This window comes from Tachyglossus aculeatus, chromosome 10, assembly GCF_015852505.1.
Source record: "Tachyglossus aculeatus isolate mTacAcu1 chromosome 10, mTacAcu1.pri, whole genome shotgun sequence".
NCBI classification, from domain to species: Eukaryota; Metazoa; Chordata; class Mammalia; order Monotremata; family Tachyglossidae; genus Tachyglossus; species Tachyglossus aculeatus.
This window is the reverse complement of record NC_052075.1, coordinates 28,398,446-28,411,797: the sequence shown is the minus strand read 5'-3', so window position 1 is coordinate 28,411,797 and position 13,352 is coordinate 28,398,446. Positions and strand designations below refer to the sequence as shown.

At 45.8% G+C, this 13,352-nt stretch overlaps 1 protein-coding gene across 1 annotated transcript in view; it reads right to left on the bottom strand.

The window, feature by feature from the left end:
• NOC3L (NOC3 like DNA replication regulator) overlaps positions 1-13,352 on the bottom strand; it is a 46,921-nt gene that overhangs the window by 2,994 nt on the left and 30,575 nt on the right. Inside the window, exons 14-20 of the mRNA XM_038752661.1 lie at positions 12,824-12,896; positions 5,719-5,782; positions 5,567-5,638; positions 4,077-4,258; positions 3,784-3,912; positions 2,511-2,608; positions 1,758-1,842 (exon numbers count right to left, since the gene is read on the bottom strand). Coding sequence (XP_038608589.1) covers positions 1,758-1,842; positions 2,511-2,608; positions 3,784-3,912; positions 4,077-4,258; positions 5,567-5,638; positions 5,719-5,782; positions 12,824-12,896 — 703 coding nt within the window. The remainder of the gene's footprint in view (positions 1-1,757; positions 1,843-2,510; positions 2,609-3,783; positions 3,913-4,076; positions 4,259-5,566; positions 5,639-5,718; positions 5,783-12,823; positions 12,897-13,352) is intronic.

The following is a 13,352-nucleotide window of genomic DNA, read 5'->3' as shown; positions in this document are numbered from 1 at the left end:
CATGGGAATTAATAAGGATGGAGAAATAATACTGCCGTGCGGGAGAGGGCAGAGTTATAACAGGAGAGGATGAATTTGGCCTGGTGTTTCAATTTCCACCAGCAGCACTCTGCAGTTTGTGTACAGGAGTGGAGGAAGCGTAACAAAGTGATCCAGGTTGTGGGTTCATGACATTAGATCAGCAGACGTACAGGGGAGCGAGGACATTGATTTCAGTGGAGAGGGCAGTGTTGAGGGCATCAATTTTTGTGTCAAGAGAAGGTAGTTTGGGTATGGAGACCAAATGGGGAATGATGACTTTAGAAAACTGGAAGGGGGTCAAATGCTTGGAGGTCTCTGTGGGAGAACAGAACAGATTTGTTAGTAGTGGCGGGGGGGGAGGGAGGGAAGGCAGGTGCCAAGTCCATCTCCTTCTTTGGGTTGGGATTGAAGGGCTGTTAAGCAGGTCCCCTCCTAATGTGACCTCCCTAGAGAGCCTCAGCTCTATGATTTTAGAATTCTGTGACTGATTCCGGTATCAAAAGGTATAGGAATTTGGTTTTGAAGGGAATTTGGATATTGGCACATGAATTCCTTACTCCATCAGCTTCTCAAATCAGGCAGCAGAAAGGATGCCCACAGTAGATCCCACCTAAAACTCTTTCCTTCAGGATTCTCTACCCATCCCTCAGAGTGTAGGAATAAAAAGATTTATTTCACGTTCTTAACCACAAAAACAACAGGAATAATTCAACACTATATACAAATAATATTTTATCTATAAACTATCCCCCAAAAACAATTTTGATTTTAACACAGAATTTAGAGACATGTACAAATTGTGCTGGTGCTAGATAGGCATTTTCACTCTACATTTTCTGGCAGTATATTTTCTGTACATGATGTTCCGTCCTCTGAATTAAAGATGACACGTACCTTCGGCAAGTTATGCCTTCTCTAACAGAAACTGGGACTATTAAGTAATGCAAAAAGCCACATGATTATTTTCTAACTCAGGTCCATTGAACTGATTCCTGGGAATCAGTCATTTAGGTGACCGCAGGCCACAATTTAATTAATAACCAATTAATAATAACAATAATAATAATGATGGTATTTGTTAAGTGCTTATTATGTGCCAAACACTGTTCTAAGCGCTGGAATCTAAACAACATGTTTTAGGAAGCTGAATTAAAGGAAATTAAATTGGTGAGTAGAACTAGATTGACACCGTGCAGATAGAGAATTGATGACTGTGGCTTCTACAAGGGCAGGAAACGTGTAAAGGCAAGGGAGAGAAGAAAAACGGACGGTGGGGAGGGAGAGAGGGACAAAGGAAAAGGAAAGGAGGGTGTGCCCACCCAGATATATCCCTGAATCAATGTTCAGCCAACGGAGCAGGAAGCTCAGGCAACAGGGCAGGAAAGGGGAAGGTTAAGTAGTTGTGGTGGTAGCCACTCCTCCCTGGCCTCTTCTTAGGCTGGAGGGACTACCCAGAGACTCCTCCTCAAGTTTCTGGCAGAACTGTTAAGCTTTCAGTAGCCCTGCACTAGATATCCCCATGGAAGCAGGTCCTGACTGTAGCACCCCCAGCCCACATAAGGCTGGGCATGCTGCAGAGGTGTGGGAGGGGCCTCCCTGCACAGACAACCTGTAGCCCACAGATTTGATTTACCTGATCTAAAACAACCAAAAAAACAACAAAAAATCAGAACAAGGGTGATAAGTTCCTCAGCATTGCATCTTAAAAAATACCACAGAGCAGTTGAGAGACATACCTTCTTTTTGGGGGGAAATGAGGGAACTGAAGGATTAAATGTCATGTCCTTCATACTGTAAGTCTCAAAAAGTTCAGTAGCCATCCTATAATCACAGAAATAACACCGGTTCAGTATTCTTGAAAGAAGAAAGACCACAGCAAAGTATCCTGAGTTCCCAACATGCCTATGATTTGGGAAAGGGTGTAAACTGTGACAAGTGAAATCTTCCCAGAAAAAAAAAATCTTACCATTCTGAACCCACAGGGATCAAATCACAACCCAAGAAACAGTCTGTATGTCAGTTTCTATGACTGGCTTCCTCTGTTCAAGGTGAAAGGCCCAAAGGGAGGGGCAGAGGGTAGATAGGAATCCTATTTCCAGCAGGAGGTGTGAAAGGTCAGGATACAGGCAGGGAATCCAAGCAGTGTCAGAAGAAAGAGGGAGAGACTGACAGTGACCCCAACTAAGGCCAATGACTCTCTGACATTACTCCAGCGGCAGATTCAGTTCTGACCAAACTCAAGGAGAGCTTTCAGCCTGGCTCACTGCCAACTGGCCGGGGCTAACCTTGGGGCTTGGACCTTCTCAAGAGTGTAAACAGAGAAAGTGTCTACCAACTCAGCTGTATTGTATACTCTCAAGCGCTAGTACAGTGCTCTGCACACAGTAAGCACTCAATCAATACCACTGATTTATTGATGCTCAACAGCATCTTGGAGTCTGACCCAGACTAAGAGGGAAAGGATGAAATAAAGGGAGTTGGAACAGCACCTCCGACTCAAGTCTGGGTTGAGCGCTTCAGAGCCTTCCGATGGAGCCCCAGCAATCAAGTGGGCTGCAAATTTCTGCACCACTGGGTGGTAGTGTCTCTGAAAGAGAAATAACAATAAAAAATGGAGATGGGATCTGCACAGTGCACTATGACACCTGAACTCAGGAATATCATTCTCAGACTTTTTCTACACGGTAACTGTGAATTATTATTATTGCTGTTGTATTTTCTAAGTGCTTACTATGTGCCAGGAACTGTACTAAGCACTGGGGTGGATGTAAGCAAATTGGGTTGGACACAGTCCCTGTCCCACATCAAGCTCACAGTCTTAATTTTACATACGAGGAAACTGAGGTACAGAGGTTTGGTACATTGCCCAAGGTCACACAGCAGACAATTGGCGGAGCAGGGATTAGAATCCAAGTCCTTCTGACTTCAAGGCCCGTGCTCTATTAGGCCATGTTGCTTCTCAGTGACTTCTCAGATTACCAATAAATGCTTACTCAGTGTGCCTTGGTCTCGTCTATCTCACCACCAACCCCTTTCCTATGCCCTCCCTCTGACCAGGAACTCCCTATCCCTTCATGAGAGACCACCACAGTCCCCACCTTCACAGTTTATTAAAATCACATCTCCCCCAAGAGGCCTCCCCAGATGAAGCCCTCAGTATCTCTGACCCCCTCTCCCTTTGGTGTCAACTATTCATTTGAACCTGTAATCAGTCAATCAATCCTATTTATTGAGCACTTACTGGCTGCAGAGCACTATACAAAGCACTTGGGAGAGTACAATATAACAATAAACAAACACATTCTCTGCTTACAATGAGCTTACAGTCTAGTGGACTGTACCCTTTAAGCACCTGACAATCACTCCACCCTCAGCCCCACAGAACTTATTTATATAGCCGTAATTCATTTATAGTAACGTCTGTCTCTAAACTGCAAGCTCTTATGGGCAGGGAATGTGTCTACCAACTCTGTTTACTGTACTCTCCCTGCACAGAGTAAGTATTCAATAAATACCACTGATTGACCCTGACTCCACCTTTAAATTACTTGTGGCTAGTCGGCTATTGAGGAATTCATGTTATATATAAAGGGGATCTGCTGGCAGGGGCTTAACAAATTAAGAACTGCCATATATCAGTTAAGAGATTCACTGGAGAACTCCCAGGAGCAACCCAAGAGACAAGGGCATAGGAATACATTAAGTTTTTGAATATTTCTGGCCTGAAAAGCTGGTCACAGTATGGGAATTACCCAGTCTTACCTGCAATGCATATAATTCCCATAGAGCAGTGTTCTGAGCATTGCAGTATTCGGGCTCATCCAGCTCTGGAAGATAAACACCACTCCCTTGAGATTCATTGTCAAACAAGAGATCGGTCTTTGGGAAAACCTGTAACAGTGGCAAGCAAAGAAGAAGCCTTGTATCATCTGGAAACTACAAATTTAGTACAGATTATCAACCCCCATGAGCACTATTTAACACACTGCCCATTTAAGGGAAGCTAAGAAAAATTATTGACCATCTCTGACAACCTCTAAGAACGGAGTACTTACATGCAGCATTACTCTACTGGTAGCCAAAATGCCAATGCTGGAATTGGGGAGGACATGGAGAGCTAGAGTGGAAAGGCGCTTTAGGAATGCCAGGGCTCGCTGCTGTGAAACCTGCTTTCGGCGTTTGGTTAGCATGGCATCCAAACACTGGAGCACAACTCCGACATCATCATTAGAAGCACCTTGAGTAGGGAATAATAATCAAAAAAGTAAAGATTTCTTGAAGGAGAAAGAAGAGCAAACCAGCCTATGAATTGGAATGAAAGGGTCAATTCTGGAATCTCAAAAGCTGCATTTTTGCTGAACTGCGACCCTAGGAGTTCTTTTTTTTAATGGTATTTGTTAAGTGCTTACTATGTGCCAGGCACTCTACTAAGCACTGGGGTAATCAACCAATGGGGCAATCAACCAATGGTATCGATTATGTGCTCCCTGTGTGCAGAGAACTGTAATAAGTGCTTGGGAGAGTACAATACAGTGGAGTTGGTAGACACCTTCCTGACCTAAAGCTTACAGTTTAGAGACCTTAATGACACTGTGAGGTCAACATGCTCTCGATTAGACTGAACCACTGGAGAACACCTGGGGCTCTTCCACTGGGTCATAGGAATTGGGTATTAGTTTTGGCAACTAGCCAACAAAACTATACTGTCAAACTCATTCCCAAATGACCAGTCTCAATCATTTTTAATCAAGGTTCTGATTTAAGTTCCTGCCGGCTCCAAACAGATTAAGTGATGTGACACACCCCAGAGGCCACAACAATTTTAATTCAATACACTTAGACGTTTGTATCCCCAAGTTACAACCCTAACATACTGTGGACAATTGGACTCAGTCCATGTCCCACATGGGGCTCAATCTTCATCCCCATTTTACAGATGAGGTAACTGAGGCAGAGAGAGTTAAATGACTTCCCCAAGGTTACACTAGTGGCCAAGATGGGATTAGAATCCAGGTCCCCCAACTCCCAGGCCTGAGCTTTTTCCACTAGGCTACTAGTGTTTCTCAGTAGGGAAGTCAATGGTGGGCAGCATGGTCTAGTGGAAAATACAAGAGCCTGAATGTCAGAGAACCTGGGTTCTAAGCCTTGCTCTTCCACTTGTCCATTAGGTGACCTTGGGCAAGTCGCTTAGCTTCTGTGTACTTCAGTTCCCTCATCTGTAAAATGGGGAATACAACTGAGCCTCATGTGGGTCCCGGACTCTGTCCAAACAGATTACCTTGCACAGGACAGTTTCCTCATCCGTAAAATGGGGATTCAATACCTGCTCTCCCTCCTACTTTAGCTGTGAGCGCCGAGTGGGGCAGGGTCTGTATATGACCTGATTAAGTTGCATCTACTCCAGCGCTTAGAACAATGTAAATGCTTTACAGATTTACATATTGGTTTTCTTCCAAATAAGTTAATGCGCTTTTAATGATCTCATTTCAGGTACGCAACAACCTTGAAAGCTATTAGACAACACATTATCAACAAGAAAGCATACCTGCATGTAGCTTAAACAATGTTTTGTACAGGTGAGTATAGAACTTCAGAGGATCAATATTTAGCACATCACCTGTGTAAACAAAAGGGCAAAGATTAAGTATGCAATAGTATCCACTGAGGATTATTTAACAAAAATTTGCTGTTCCTTACCTTGGCCAGAGAGAATATGAAAAGCAGTTTGAACACAATGAAGGCTTTCTCTGTAGCTTATATCCTACAAAAGACAAACACTTAAATAGCATTCTCTGTGCCTCAGTTTCCACATCAGTTAAATAAACACTGAATACTCAGCTGAAGTCCTTCCCCCTAATGAATCAATCAATCAACTGTATTTATTGAACTTCTACTCTGTTCAGAGCACTGTACTAAGTGCTTGGGAGAGTACAATACAACAGAGGTGGTAGACACGTTCCCTACACACAAGGAGCTTACAGTCTAGAGGGGGAGACAGACAACACAAATGAATAAGTTATGAATAAGTACCTAAGTGCTGTGGGGCAGAATGTGGGGTGAGTATCAAGTGCTGACAGAATAAGGCCAAGTGGATAGGTGACACAGAAGGGAGAGAGGGTAAGGAAGAAGGCTGAGTTGGGGAAGGGCTCTTGGAAGAGATGTGATTTTAGTAAGACTTTTAAAGGTGGGGGGAGTGGTGGTCTGTCACACAGAAAGGGAGTCCCAGATCAGAAGGAAGACACAGGTGAGGAGTAGGCATTGGGAAAATTGAGATTCCGGGCCTGGAATGCCCTCCCTCTGCCCATCCGCCAAGCTAGCTCTCTTCCTCCCTTCAAGGCCCTGCTGAGAGCTCACCTCCTCCAGGAGGCCTTCCCAGACTGAGCCCCTTCTTTCCTCTCCCCTCGTCCCCCTCTCCATCCCCCCGTCTTACCTCCTTCCCTTCCCCACAGCACCTGTATATATGTATATATGGTTGTACATATTTATTACTCTATTTATTTATTTATTTATTTTACTTGTACATTTCTATCCTACTTATTTTATTTTGTTGGTATGTTTGGTTCTGTTCTCTGTCTCCCCCTTTTAGACTGTGAGCCCACTGTTGGGTAGGGACTGTCTCTATGTGATGCCAATTTGTACTTCCCAAGCGCTTAGTACAGTGCTCTGCACATAGTAAGCGCTCAATAAATACGATTGATTGATTGATTGATTGAGATTCAATCATTCGCTCATTCATTCATTCAATCATTTATTGAGCACTTACTGTCTGCAGAACAATGACTTAAGTGCTTGGAGAGTACAATACAACAATGTAACAGATACAGTCCCTGCCCACAACCAGCTTATGGTCTAGAGGGGGAGACAGACATTAATAATAATAATTATGGTATTTGTTAAGCGCTTACTATGTGCTGAGCACTGTTCTAAGCACGGGGGTAAATACAAGGTAAACAGGTTGTTCCACATGGAGCTCACAGTCTTAATTCCCATTTTACAGATGAGGTAACTGAGGCACAGAGAAGTTAACTGGCTTGCCCAAGGTCACACAGCGGACAAGTCGCGGAACAAGGATTAGAACCCATGCCCTCTGACTCCCAAGCTGTGCTCTTTCCACTAAGCCACACTGCTTCTCAACTGCTTGAACATTAATGTACATAAATACATTACAGATATGTACATAAGGTTGTGGGGCTGGGAGGGGGGATGAATAAAAGGATCAAATCAGGGTGACGCAGAGGGCAGTGGACGAGGAGGAAAGGGGGCTTAGTCAGAAAGTCTCATCTTGGAGATTTCTCTTCAATAAGGCAAAATTGTCTGTTGGATTTGAGGAGGGAGGCATTCCAGGCCACAGGGAGGATGTGAGTGAGGGCTCAGCAACAAGATAGATGAGACTGAGGTACAGTGAAAAAGTTAGCATTACAGGAGTGAAGTGTGTGCGCTGAATTACAGTAGGAGAGTAGCAAGGTGAGGTGGGAGGGTGAAAGGTGATTGGGTGCTTTAAAACGGATGGTGAGGAGTTTCTGTTTGATGCGGAGGTAGGCAACCACTGGAGGTTCTTCAGAACTGGTGAAATGGGGCTTGAACGTTTTTGTAGGAAAATGATCTAGACAGCAGAGTGAACTACAGACAGGAGTAGGGAGAGGGAGATCAGTAAGGCAGGAGAAGATAAATGATTGTAGTTTGGATGGAGAGGAAAGGGCGGATTTTAGTGATGTTGGGAAAGTGGTACCAGCAGGGTTTCCTGATGGATTGAATATGTGGGTTGACAGTGAAAAAAATGGTACTAAAGGAGCAAAGTGGGTGGACTGGACTAAAGGAGGAAATCAGCGAGGTAAAATAGGAAGGGGCAAAGTGAAGTTTCTGCTTGATACACAGATACACGGATGAAACCACTGGAGGTTTTTGAGAAGTGGGAAGATGAGGACTGAAGGATTTTTTGAGAAAAATTACCTGGGCAGGAGAGTTACTGGACCAGGGAGAGACAGGTTGCAGGGAAGTCAGCAAAGAGGCAGGTGCAGTATTAATAACAGGATATATGTGCTTGGATAAGCATAGTAATGGCTTGGTTGGAGAGGAAAGGCAGGATTTTAGCAATGTTGTGAAGGTAGGATCAATCAATCGTATTGTGTGTACTGCTGAGAAGCAGCGTGGTTCACTGGAAGAGCATGGGCTATGGAGTCAGAGGTCACGGGTTCAAATCCCAGCTCCACCCATTGTCAGCTGTGTGACTTTGGGCAAATCACTTAACTTCTCTGGGCCTCAGTTACCTCATCTGTAAAATGGAGATTACGACTGTGAGCCCCAGCGGGGACAACCTGATCACCTTCATTCATTCATTCATTCAATCGTATTTATTGAGCGCTTACTGTGTGCAGAGCACTGTACTAAGCACTTAGGAAGTACAAGTTGGCAACATATAGAGACGGTCCCTACCCAACAGTGGGCTCACAGTCTAGAAGGGGGAGACAGAGAACAAAACATAACATATTAACAAAATAAAATAAATAGAATAGTAAATATGTACAAGTAAAATAGAGTACTAAATATGTACAAACATATACATATATATATAGAGAGAGAGAGAGACAGAGAGAGAGAGAGAGAGAGAGAGAGAGGTGTTGTGAGGAGGGGAAGAAGGTAAGGCGGGGGGATGGGGAGGGGGAGGATGGGGGAGGAAGAAGACGGCTCAGTTTTGGAAGGCCTCCTGAAGGAGGTGAGCTATCAATAGGGCTTTGAAAGGAGGAAGAGAGCTAGCTTCGCGGATGTGCGGAGGGAGCAGCATTCCAGGCCAGGGGGAGGACGTGGGCCGGGGGTCGATGGCGGGACAGGCGAGAACGAGGCACAGTGAGGAGGTCAGCGACAGAGGAGTGGAGGGTGCGGGCTAGGCTGTAGGAGAGAAGGGAGGTGAGGTAGGAGGGGGCGAGAGGATGGACAGCCTTGAAGCTGATAGTGAGGAGTTTTTGCGTGATGTGTAGGTTGACTGACAGCCACTGGAGATTTTTGAGGAGGGGAGTAACGTGTCCAGAGCATTTCTGCACAAAGATGATCCAGGCAGCGGCGTGAAGTACAGATTGAAGTGGGAAGAGACAGGAGGATGGGAGATCAGAGAGGAGGCTGATGCAGTAATCCAGTCGGGATAGGATGAGAGATTGAATGAGCAGGGTAGCGGTTTGGAAGGAGAGGAAAGGGCGATCTTGGCGATGTTGCGGAGGTGAGACCGGCAGGTTTTGGTGACAGATTGGATGTGAAGGGTGAACGAGAGAGCGGAGTAGAGGATGACACCAAGGTTGTGGGCTTGTGAGATGGGAAGGATGGTAGGGCCACAACAGTGATGGGAACTTCAGGGAGAGGGCAGGGTTTGGGAGGGATTATAAGGAGTTCAGTCTTGGACATACTGAGTTTTAGATGGTGGGCAGACATCCAGATGGAGATGTCCTGAAGGCAGGCGACAATACAAGACTGGAGGGAGGGAGAGCGAGCAGGGGCAGAGATGGAGATTTGGGTGTCATCAGCGTAGAGATGGTAGTTGAAGCCGTGGGAGCGAATGGGTTCACCAAGGGAGTGAGTGTACATAGAGAACAAAAGGGGGCCAAGAACTGACCATCGAGGAACCCCTACAGTAAGGGGATGGGAGGGGAAGGAGCCCGCAAAAGAGACTGAGAAAGAACGGCCGGAGAGATAAATGGAGAACCAGGAGAGGACAGAGTCTGTGAAGCTGAGGTTGGATAGCATGTTGAGGAGAAGGGGGTGGTCCACAGTGTCGAAGGCAGCTGAGGGGTTGAGGAGGATTAGGATAGAGTAGGAGCTGTTGCATTTGGCAAGCGGGAGGTCACTGGTGTGACATGTCCAAGACTCAACTCCTTGTCTTCCCTCCCAAACCCTGCCCTCTCCCTGACTTTCCCATCTCTGTTGACGGCACTACCATCCTTCCCATCTCACAAGCCCGCAACCTTGGTGTCATCCTCGACTCTGCTCTCTCGTTCACCCCACATCCAAGCTGTCACCGAAACCTGTCGGTCTCAGCTCCGCAACATTGCCAAGATCTGCCCTTTCCTCTCCATCCATACCGCTACCTTGCTCGTTCAAGCTCTCATCCTATTCCGTCTGGACTACTGCATCAGCCTCCTCCCTGATCTCCCATCCTCGTGTCTCTCCCCACTTCAATCCGTACTTCATGCTGCTGCCAGGACTGTCTTTATCCAGAAACGCTCTGGGCATGTTACTCCCCTCCTCAAAAATCTCCAGTGGCTACCAATCAATCTGCACATCAGGCAGAAACTCCTCAGCCTGGGCTTCAAGGCTCTCCATCACCTCGCCCCCTCCTACCTCACCTCTCTTCTCTCCTTCTACAGCTCAGCCCGCACCCTCCGCTCCTCTGCCACTAATCTCCTCACCGTACCTCGTTCTCGCCTGTCCCGCCATCGACCCCCGGCCCACGTCATCCCCTAGGGCCTGGAATGCCCTTCCTCTACCCAACCGCCAAGCTAGCTCTCTTCCTCCCTTCAAGGCCCTACTCAGAGCTCACCTCCTCCAGGAGGCCTTCCCAGACTGAGCCCCTTCCTTCCTCTTCCCCTCGTCCCCTTCTCCTTCCCCCCATCTTACCTCCTTCCCTTCCCCACAGCACCTGTATATATGTATGTACATATTTTTTACTCTATTTATTTATTTTACTTGTACATATCTATTCTATTTATTTTATTTTGTTAGTATGTTTGGTTTTGTTCTCTGTCTCCCCTTTTAGACCGTGAGCCCACTGCTGGGTAGGGACTGTCTCTATATGTTGCCAACTTGTACTTCCCAAGCGCTTAGTACAGTGCTCTGCACACAGTAAGCGCTCAATAACTATGATTGATTGATTGGTGACCTTTGAGAGGGTAGTTTCCGTGGAATGTAGGGGACGGAAGCCAGATTGGAGGGGGTCGAGGAGAGAGTTGGTGTTGAGGAATGAGGCAGCGCGTGTAGACGACTCGTTCAAGGAGTTTGGAAAGGAATGGTAGGAGGAAGACAGGGTGATAACCAGAAGGGGAAGTGGGGTCAAGAGAGGGTTTTTTTAGGATGGGGGAGACGTGGGCATGTTTGAAGTCAGAGGGGAAGGAACCAGTGGAGAGTGAGCAGTTGAAGATGCAAGTTAAGGAGGGGAGGAGGGATGGAGCGAGAGATTTTATAAGATGAGAGGTAATAGGGTCAAAAGCACAGGTGGCCGGAGTAGCACTTGAGAGGAGGGAGGAGATCTCATCAGAGGATACTGCTGGGAAGGATGGGATAGTAGCAGAGAGGGTTAAGAGCCAGGGGGTTGGAGAAGGCGGGGGGGAGTTACTTTGGGGAGCTCAGATCTGATGGATTTAATTTTATTAATGAAGTAGGAGGCCAGATCGTTGGAGATGAGGCAAGGAGGAGGGGGAGGAACACTGCACATAGTAAGCGCTTAATAAATGTCATCATCATTATTATTATTATCATTATTATTATTGTGCAGCACACTGCACTAACCACATGGAAGAATAAACGTAATTGGTAAATGCATTCCCTGACCACAAGGGACTTTCAGCCTAGTGGAAGAGCTCACAGTGCAGAACCAACAGGATTGAGTGAAAGACTGAATATGTGGGTTGAATGAGAGAGATGAGTTGAGGAAAATGCCAAGTTTCTGGGCCTGTGATACAGGGAGGATAATGGTGATGGGAAAGTGATGGGAAAGACAGGGAAGGCCAGAGTTTGGATGGGAAGATAAGGAGTTCTGTTTTGGATATGTTTAGTTTGAGGTGGTTGGTAGACATCCAAGTAGAGATATCCTGAAGGCAGGAGGCAATGAGAGACTGCAGAAGGAGTTCACAGCTTGAGAAGTAAATTTGGGACTCATCTGCATAGAGAGGGCACATGAAGCTGTAGGGGCGAATGAGTTTTTCAAAGGAGTACGTATAGATGAATAACAGTAGGGGACTCGGAACTGATCCTTGAGGGCCTTCCACAGTTATTACAGGATGGGAGACAGAAGAGGAGCCTGTGAAAGACAAAGAAGTGGTCAGAGGTAAGAGAGACAGGAGGGAAACAGAAGAAGACAGCATCAGTGAAACCAAGGTGGGATAATGTTTCCAGGATAAAGGGCAGGTCCACAGCGTCAAAGACGATCAGAATGCAGTAAGGGCAAGAGGAAGGTCACTGGTGACCTCAGAGAGGGAGAAGGGACTAGATTGGAGGGGGTCAAGGAGAAAATTGGAGGAGACGAAGGTGACAGCATGTGTAGACAACCCTCTCAAGGAGTTTGGAATGGAATAACAGGAGGGAGAAGGGACAACAATTGGAGGAAGCTGTGGGGCCATAGCAGGGTTGTTGTTTTGGAGGGGTTTTTAATGGTATTTGAAAGCAATATGGAAGTTGTAAAGTGAATGAATGAAGTTGATGGTCAAGGAGGGAAAAAGGGAGGTGGCAAGTGTTTTCATAAGGTATGAGGGGATAGGGTCAGAGGTGCAGGTGGAGGGGACAGATTTTGAGAGGAGGGGAGAGATCTCTTGAGATACTGCTGGAAAAAGATGGGAGAGTTGAAGAGGTAGCAGGAAGAACAGGGACTGGAGTGGAGCAAGGGAGACTTAATGGAGATTACACCTGATGATTTCAATTTTCTCAATAAAGAATGTGACCTGGTCATTGGGGCAAGAGATGGGGAGTGCAGGGACTGCACCTACCCCAGTATTTAGCACTGTGCTTGTATTGTAATAAGCACTCAATAAATATTACAGTTATTATAATAGAGCATCATTTCAAAAATGAATCCAATAAGCAGTCTATTAATAGATTTACTTACACCAGATTCAATCAGAGTGTGTAGAACCATAAGCAAATCATCAAAAAATTCCACATTTATGAGATGAGCAAACCTGGAATGAGACAAACATTTTTGGTCCCCCAAATTAGGAGAGTGATCAGTGAAATCAAGTAAACAGCTAAAACTTAAACATGAACGCTCCATGAAAAAAACTGGTACAAAAACCCTACTGTGTTCCTTTTTAATGGTATTTGTAAATACGACTGATTGATTGATTGATTTGTTAAGCGTTTACTATGTGCCAGGCCCTGTACTAAGTGCTGGGGTAGATACAAGCTAATCAGGTTGGACACAGTGGCCATGGGGCTCAGTCAATTCCCATTTTACAGATACGGTAACTGAGGCATAGAAGTTTAAGTGAATTGACCAAGGTCACATATCAGATAAATGGCAGATTTGGGATTAGAACTCAGGTCTTTTGATTCCCAGGCCCGTGCTCCATCCACTAGGCCACCTAACTAGGTGTTTGATATTATACAAAATATGTTTTCTGTCCTAAAGTAATGTT